This window comes from Dipodomys ordii, unplaced genomic scaffold (genome assembly GCF_000151885.1).
Source record: "Dipodomys ordii isolate 6190 unplaced genomic scaffold, Dord_2.0 Scaffold1, whole genome shotgun sequence".
NCBI lineage: Eukaryota > Metazoa > Chordata > Mammalia > Rodentia > Heteromyidae > Dipodomys > Dipodomys ordii.
Genome location: NW_012267217.1, coordinates 53,087,845 through 53,096,452, shown reverse-complemented (window position 1 = coordinate 53,096,452; position 8,608 = coordinate 53,087,845). Strand labels below are relative to the sequence as shown.

General features: G+C 54.0%; 1 protein-coding gene across 1 annotated transcript in view; it reads left to right on the top strand.

The window, feature by feature from the left end:
• Nucleotides 1–2,180: 2,180 nt before the first annotated feature.
• Nucleotides 2,181–8,608, top strand: part of Dnpep (aspartyl aminopeptidase) — a 9,769-nt gene continuing 3,341 nt past the window's right edge. The window contains exons 1-12 of the mRNA XM_013011244.1: nt 2,181–2,268; nt 2,349–2,437; nt 2,550–2,663; nt 2,824–2,949; nt 3,132–3,262; nt 3,559–3,634; nt 3,750–3,857; nt 4,564–4,641; nt 6,085–6,168; nt 7,326–7,486; nt 7,830–7,869; nt 7,977–8,078. Of these exons, the coding sequence (XP_012866698.1) occupies nt 2,181–2,268; nt 2,349–2,437; nt 2,550–2,663; nt 2,824–2,949; nt 3,132–3,262; nt 3,559–3,634; nt 3,750–3,857; nt 4,564–4,641; nt 6,085–6,168; nt 7,326–7,486; nt 7,830–7,869; nt 7,977–8,078 (1,197 nt within the window). The remainder of the gene's footprint in view (nt 2,269–2,348; nt 2,438–2,549; nt 2,664–2,823; nt 2,950–3,131; nt 3,263–3,558; nt 3,635–3,749; nt 3,858–4,563; nt 4,642–6,084; nt 6,169–7,325; nt 7,487–7,829; nt 7,870–7,976; nt 8,079–8,608) is intronic.

Genomic DNA, 8,608 nt, shown 5'->3' with positions numbered 1-8,608 from the left:
GAATATTTTTTATCTGCAGTTAGTTAAATTCAAGGATGCAGAACTCACTGATCTGCAGAGGCTGACTGTATCTTGTATCCCCATTCCTGCTCTTCTCTCTGTCCTCCTTGAGCGAGGCCCTGCCATAGTACCTAACCTCTAGCATCTCAGAGGACAAGAGTGTTTTTCCCATGGTTCATTCAGCACTGAATTTTACATATAATGGTATTTTAATTGTAATTATTTAAACCCATTCAATTGCACCAATTAATGGGAATATAATAGTATTTCAGTAAGTGTTTAGGGAACCCAGTGAATTCAGTTCATCACCCACAGTATGTTCTAATCCACTCTCCCAACCTCACCCCTGCAACATCTACTTATTGAAATGAGAGTGGCAGGCTCCTCTCCTTACCCCACATCTCTGCAACCCAAAATACACTGATGGGAGGTTGCCCCACGGACTGTGATCCCTGTAAGGTTGGTTTATACCAATGGTTGATTATACCAACAGCCCGTGATCTGTATCTATAGTAGGTAGGTACCTGGGTTTCACTACTCTTGAAATGGAAATATTAGATTTATCTCCAAGAGTATATGGAGATTGCTATTTTCTATCATTTTATTTTTATTTTTTTGGGTCCGGTCGTGGGGCCTGAACTCTGGGCCTGGGCGCTGTCCCTCAGCTCAAGGCTAGCGCTCTACCACTTGAGCCACAGCGCCACTTCCGGCTTTTTTCTTTTTGCTTATGTGGTGCTGAGGAATCGAACCCAGGGCCTCAGGCATGCAAGGCAAGTGCTCTACCACTGAGCCAACTTCCCAGCCCCTTTTCTGTCATTTTAGAAGTGGAAAGAGCATGGATTTTAGAGTTAAATCTAGATTCATACAAATAGCCATGTGCTCTTGAGCACTAGTTTCTGTATCTGAGACCTCCCTTATCAAGGCTTATCCAGGCCTTTTGGCCAGGAAATGACATGGGAAACCTGTATCAGTTGTTCGAGCCTCTGCAAATAAACTGATGGAGTCCAAATCCTACCCTTGCCATTTGCCACTTTGGACAAGTTGCTTGTGTTGGTATTCAGTTAGTCCATACAATGTCTATAGGGCAGTTGCAAAGATTAAGCAAATATGTTAATCATAAATCTAAAGCTCATCCCATGAACATTAGCCACGTTGCTTTTATTACCAGGAGGGTGATGCGAAGGGAGTGCGCCCTTCGGACCAAGTGAACTAACTGGCTGGCACCCACTGGGACTGTGAAGTTGGGAGAAGAGGTTCGCGGCTGACCTAACACCTCCCCGGCGCTAGAGGGCCCTAGCCGCAGTGTGGACCGAGCTGAAGGGGCGGGACCGAGAGCCTGGGACCTGGGCGGGGCGTGTGGATGAGGGGCGGAGCGGAAGTTGCATCGGGGGCGGGGCGGACAGCCCGAGCTGGCTACGTGCTCAGCTGAAAGTCCAGCCAGAAAGAGAGCGGGACGTGGGGGTGGTGGTGGGAGGGGCCGCCTGGGCGCGGCCTTCCGGGGGCGTGTCGTGGGCGTGCCTGAAAGGGGGCGGAGTTTGCGACGCATCGGGGGCGGGCCCGGGAGGCGGTCTGGCGAGGGGAGGAGCCGGCAGCGGGGCGGGGGCGCGGCCAGAGCGGGGTGGGGTGAGCGGAGCGCTGGGGGGCGGGCCGAAGCCCGGGTCTCGTGAGCCTTCGCGGCCTCGGGGCCCTAGAAGGTACGTGGCTGCTGCGGGCGCTACGAAGACTTCGATCCCAGGCTCTGCCCGGCGTCCTTTCGAACGTAGGTTTAGTGCCGCTCTGCGGTGGGGGTTCGCCCGATCCAAAGCGACGCCGCGGCCCGCTCGGGGTGACCTGACCGTCCCGGGGTGGAGGGGGGCGGGGCGAGGTCTCCCTCGGGTTCCGGGCTGCGGCGGCCTCGCGCGCCGGGTGCGCCGGGTGCAGGCCGCTTCCTGGCTGGCCAGGGACGTGGGCGGCGGGGGGGGGGCGGGGGGGGAGGGACCTAGGAAGCCGGGCCCTCCGGAGCGAGCCGGAGGCTCAAGTGTGTAGTAACCCGTAGGCAGAAAGCTAAGGCTTTCCGCCGAGAGGTGATTGGAGGGACCCCGATCCGGGTGTGTTGGTGGGGAATTCCGGGGTGAGATCGGAGGAGGGGACGGGACCCCAGACCTGGTAGGAGTCTGAGCGCCCCCCTCCCCTAGGTGGCTATGAACGGCCGGGCCCGCAAAGAGGCGGTGCAAGCCGCGGCCCGGGAGCTCCTCAGGTTTGTGAACCGGAGTCCCTCTCCTTTCCACGGTAAGTGACCGGGGCCAGGGAGGGAGGGGGGAGTGTCCGCCATCGACTGCTGTAGCTTCGAGGGGATCCTCTTCCTACAGCTGTAGCCGAGTGCCGAAGCCGCCTCCTCCAGGCTGGCTTCCATGAACTCAAGGAGACAGAGAGCTGGGATATCAGACCCCAGAGCAAGGTACTAGGGATGGGTTGGGGGCTGATCGGTGGATCCCTAAGCTGGGTCTCAAAAAAGCCTGTGTGCCAGCTGACTAAGCAACTTAGACTAATGCCTCTGATCCCTTACACAGTACTTCCTGACCAGGAACTCCTCTACCCTGATCGCTTTCGCTGTGGGGGGCCAGTATGTTCCTGGCAATGGCTTCAGCCTCATTGGGGCGCACACCGACAGCCCATGCCTCCGGGTAAGGAGCCAGGCTCTGCTGGGCTGAGGGGAGATGTTGGGGTGCTATGGGACAAAAATGGGGAGGTACAAATTTTGGTGACCCCTCCTTCACATTCTTGTGTCATCTCCAGTACCACTCATTCAGCTATCTCTGACTTCCTCTCTATCTTCATGCTCAGGTGAAACGCCGGTCTCGCCGCAGTCAGTTGGGCTACCAGCAGGTCGGTGTAGAGACCTATGGTGGTGGGATCTGGAGCACCTGGTTTGACCGTGACCTGACCCTGGCTGGACGGGTCATTATCAAGGTGGGAACCAGGGTTGGGAGTCCTTTCTCACCCTGGGTTGCTTGAAGATTCAGTGTCATCTTCAGTGGACTTACGGAGAGGACCATGGGGAAGAGAGGATAATGGTTAGTCTGGGTGCAGTCAGAGCAGTCCTGGTCAGGTTTGGGAAGTATCCTAAGCTCACCTGGCCTATTCTACCACAGAGCCCCACTTCAGGTCGACTGGAGCAGCGGCTGGTGCATGTGGAGAGGCCCATTCTGCGCATCCCACACCTAGCCATCCATCTGCAGCGAAATATCAATGAGAACTTTGGGCCCAACACAGAGATGCACCTGTGAGACTGGGGAAGGGGGCTCTGGAAGGTGGGAGGGATGGGATATGGTGCCAGGTGGCAGAAGGGGCCCTAGAGGGGGCTAGGAAACCAGTGCTTAATGGCCACAATCAAGTTCTATTCTTGGGATCCAGCTTCCGCCCAAGGGGCCTTAAAGCTCTACTATTTGGATAATGGGCTAGGAATTGAAGGGCAAGCGCAGTCTCCACCAAAAGACTCCTGAGCTCGTGGATACCCTGCCCCCGCCAATTGCCTTCCAGCCTCCCCCCCATTCTGCCTTCTCACGCTTCTCCCCACAGAATCCCCATTCTTGCCACAGCAGTACAGGAGGAGCTGGAGAAGGGGAGTCCTGAGCCAGGGCCTTTCAATGCTGCTGTAAGAGGGTCCCCGACTCCCGGGGAGGTGGGTAGAAGAGGAATAGACCAGTTTACTGAGAATGGGGGAAAGAGAGGAGGAGCAGATGGTCCTTCCAACATCCTCTACTCTGCAGGATGAACGGCACCACTCCGTCCTCATGTCCCTGCTCTGCTCCCATTTGGGCCTGAGCCCTGAAGACATCTTGGAGATGGAGCTCTGCCTGGCAGACACCCAACCTGCGGTGAGGAACAGCTGCAGGTGTTTCCCCAACTTGTGGGTGGGGCCTCAGGGAGTCCAGCTGGCCCTAGCTTGTCCCCTGATGCACTCATCCCTCCAGCGCACCTCAGTGACTGTCATCCCTCTTCTTCCTGGTCGACATCATTCACTGTGCCCCCAGTGGTTCCAAGTAGGCAAGTTCCCTCCCTCTCTGAGACATGCCGACTGGGACTGTCTGTGGCCTGGGGCCTGGAATTGGCCCTTTTTGTGGATTCTGCAGGAGTTTCTGCTATGGGCGATCCTTTGTCTACTTTGACCCACACTGATTCTGAACCCCTCAGGACAATAAGCCTGGTTGGTGCTATGCTTTGCCTCCCAGTTGTTAACAGTAGGAGATTGCTGATTCTGGATCCCCTATCTTGCCCGAATCCCTACTAAATGCCAACTGAGTTTTCTTTTGTCACCTTTGTGTTTTTTTGGGCTCCTTGTTTGTACCCTTCAATTCTCCCTCTTCTGTCTCACTGGAAGAGGTCAGGAGCTACAGGCCTCTTCCTGGCAACCCCACCCCGCTCTCCATTCTCTGCTGTGTCTGCACAGCAGAAAGATGGTACATTAGGCCAAGGGTCAAGAAGTAGTTGCACAAGAAACCAGACATTGGTTCAACTGAAGTCTTTGGGAGCCGGAAGTGAGTTGGCGGTGGATGCTAAAGTTAAGTTACCTGTCCTGTCTAGGTCCTGGGTGGAGCCTATGATGAGTTCATCTTTGCCCCTCGGCTGGACAATCTGCACAGCTGCTTCTGTGCCCTGCAGGTAAGGAGAGGTTAGAGGTGTGGGTGGATAGGATGGGATGGTCCCAGGGGGTGATGAGAGAGGACAAATGACCACTCCCAGTTTGCTGGTATTGAATGGACCACTGGAAGGGGCACCAAGGCTGAACCTTTAACCAAGCTACCTTTGCTCTTTGACTTTGCCCCTGGCTGGGGGCCAGGCGCTGAGGTAGGAGAAAGCTGACAAGTATTCAGAATGCTATGGTGTCTTGTCCTAACCCTGTTCCTGCTGCTTTTCCTTAAGCTAACAACCTCTGGCTCAAAGGAAAGGCTGAGCCACCCTGCAAGGTATTATCTTTCCCCTGGCAGGCACTGGTGGCTCACGCCTAGCTACTGAGGCTGAGATCTGAGGATTGAGGTTGGAAGCCAGCCTGGGCAGGGAAATCTTATCTCCAATAAACCACCAGAAAACCTGAAGTGGAGCTGTGGCTCCCTGAGTTCAAGCCCCAGGGGTGAGGGGTAGGGGTGGGGAGCAGGGGGGCGGGGCGGGCAGCAATAGTGTCTACTTTTCTCCCCATCTGCTTTTCTCCCACCTGTCCTGGCTTAAGCCTACACAGTCTTCTTTCTCTTCCTTGGGATCTTGAATCTTGGTGGGGCAGTCACCTCCATGTCCCGTCACATACACACACACCTCTCCCCTCCCCCCCCCCACTAGGTCTTGAAATCAGTACCTGGATGATGCTATCCCTTAGGTTTTTGCTCAAGGCTTGCCCTCTGAGCCACAGCTCCACTTCTAGCTTTCTGGTGGTTAATTGGAGCCATTCTGCCCAGGAGGGCTTCAAACATCTATCCTTAGATCTCAGTCTCCTGAGAAGCTATAATTTTAGGGATAAGCTACCAGTTCCTGGGCCCATCTTTCTATCCTAGTCAGGACTCCCTCTCCCTCTCCCTCTCCCTCTCCCTTCCCCTCCTCTTCTCTTCCTGTCTTCCTCCTCAGACCTTAATCATCCCGGTCAGGACCTTTTTTTTCCCTTTCCTCTTGTTATTACCCTTCCCTTGCCTTTTTTAGCCTTTATTTCCTCTTGCCAATCCCGTGGCTAGAGACAGGTTTTGGACAATAACTGAGACTAGAGCCAGACCCAAGGCCTATATCCCACTTCTGAGTCAGCTAGATGATGGTCTCCTAATGTTCTAGTGAGCTAATGTTCATTGAGGCCCATCAGTTTACATGATCTGTGAAGTCTTTTGACTTCTCCACCTCTCATATCATCCTCCTGCCGTTTGCAGGGGAAGGTGTGGGAGCTGGAAGGTCCCCACCATGTCCTCTGTGAGGAAGGGCCCTAAGAGAGGATGCTGCTGAAAGTCCAGCCCTCTTCACATCCTTTAGGACAGATGTGGGTGGGGGCATGCCCCTCCTAGGTACTGGAAGGCTAAGTTGTGCAAGAAGAGAGATATGAGTGATGTGCTTATTCCCTTCCTTTTCCAGGCCTTAATTGATTCCTGTGTGTCCCCTGCCTCCTTGGCCGCTGAACCCCACGTGCGCATGATCACACTCTACGACAATGAAGAGGTATGCAGCGTCTTCTGTGGGCAGTACCATGACCAGGGCCATTCTGGATGTCCTAAAGACAGGCAGGGCGAGCTGCCCGTGCATTTGATGTCCCCTTCTGGCCCAGCATATATATGCTACTTCCAGTGGAACCCATCTTCTGTATCCTTCTGTGTGACTCAGCTCCTCCTCTCAAGGCCAGGGACGCTGCCCAGGCTTCAGCACACAGTGGGTCCCAGTGCTGCGTGGTGTGGGGTGTGGTAGGCCGTAGTCTGAGTTGCAGTAACAGAGCTTGACAAGTAGATAGTTTTCTCATGGACTAGCCAGGTCAGAGTTAGCAGTTCAGGATGGGTCTCTGTCATTAGGAACCTGGTTGTTCCACCTCTGGCCATCATACCTACACCCACATAGCAGGAAGACAGTTGATGGGAGAGTGGGAATGGATGGGGATGATCCAGAGTAGAATTCATCACTTTCATATGCTTAGAACTTAGCTTGGCCACAGTTAGCTGCAAGGCAGGCTGGGAAAGTTAGGTTTAGCTGGATAGTTTGGTGCTTAGCTATAACCTGATTATTCTGTTATGAAAGATGTAGACAGCAGTTTCTGTCACATGTATTAAAGAAAATTGGGCCAAGCATGGTGGCTCATGCATGGGATCTTAGCTACTCAGGATACTGGAATCGAGAGGATTAGAATTTGAGATTAGCCTGGACAAAAAGACCTCATCTAAGTCAATTAAAAAAACTAGATACAGTGGCATTTGCTTGTCCCCTCAGTTACGTGGGAGCATGAATAGAAGGATCACTGTCCAGGCTTGCCTGGACAAAAATCAACCCCCTGTGTGAAAATAAGGAAAGTCAAAAGGTCTAGAGGCACACTGCAAGTGGTAGAGCATTTCCCTGGCAAGTGCAGGGCTCTGAGTTCAAACCACAATACCACCAAAAAGAAAAGGAAGAAATGACCATTATCCAGTGTGCTTAGACATCTCTGTTGAGCTTCAAGTGTGGAATTTGTGTAGAGAGAAATAGGCCAGTAAGGACACCCCACACTGCTGTAATGATCCAGGATTGGGGAGGTTGCTAAGGACGCTCCCCGTCCCACGCTGTGGCTCAGGAGGAGTCGGCCCATCATGCCAGCCTCCCAGCCCAGGCCTGAGCGAGGTCTCTGCCGTGCCCAGGTGGGGTCCGAGAGTGCCCAGGGAGCCCAGTCCCTGCTGACGGAGCTGGTGCTGCGACGGATCTCCGCCTCGTCACAGCACCTGACCGCCTTTGAGGAAGCCATCCCCAAGTCCTATATGATCAGCGCAGACATGGCCCACGCCATACACCCCAACTACCCGTGAGTCTCCTGTGCCAGGCCCAGCCCTCACAGCTGGAGATGCCAAAAGAACCCACCTTCAGTCTGGCCCGCCCCCCCCCCGGCCCCGCCTCTTCCCTTTCCTCTCTTGCCAAGAGACTCAGTGGATCTTCCTTTTCACTGTTCCAGGGCCTGACTTGGTCAAAAGCCATTGACTGTCTAACCCAGGCTGTTGAATAGACTTCTGTCTACAAACTTGTTACCATCTATATTGCCAGAGGCTGTCAGGAATGCTTTTGTAAACTGACTTGAGGACCTGGGTGGGAAGAGTGCACGCCTCTGGTGGTGTGGAGGATGCCATTCTGATCCTAATCATCTCTTTCAGAGACAAGCATGAGGAGAACCACCGGCCTTTATTCCACAAGGTGAGACACTCCCTTCTCCTTAGAGATCTGAATGTCTGGCTGACTCTAGGCCCCACCTTGTTCCCACTGCACCTGCCATCATCGCTGCCTCCCTTGACTCTCCCCAGGGCCCTGTGATCAAGGTGAACAGCAAGCAGCGCTATGCCTCCAATGCAGTCTCAGAGGCTCTGATCCGAGAGGTGGCCAACAGTGTTGGGGTGCCCTTGCAGGTGAGAGTGGACCCCACCTGGGAAGTGTGATAGAGGGAGCAGAGTGGGGACACAAGCTGATGGGCCCTCCATGAGTGGGAAGTCTGGTAACCACTTTTGGAGGAAAGGGATCCCAGGAAATGAGAAAACAGAGGTCTTGGGTAGAGACAGTTGGACTCAATGCTGTTCTCCTGTGGTGCTACCTAGGATCTTGGACTGGTCTCCTAAGCTGCCTGGGTCTCATTTTCTGCATCTGTAAAGTGGGGTGGTAAGGATGCCTACTTCTGAGAAGATTGAAGATACATGTTCTCTTGGTATATGCTAATTAGTTCTTTTTTCCCTGCCCCACTTTCCCTGTGTCATCCTTTTGTGTGGATGCCAGTCCTGGGGCTTGAACTCGGCCTGGGCGCTGTTTCTGAGTTTTTTTTACTCAAGGCTAGCACGCTACCACCTGAGCCACAACACCACGTCCAGCTTTTTCTGAGTAGTTTATTGGAGATAAGAATCTAGGGCTGGGGGGCTGGGAAGGTGGCTCAGTGGTAGAGCGCTTG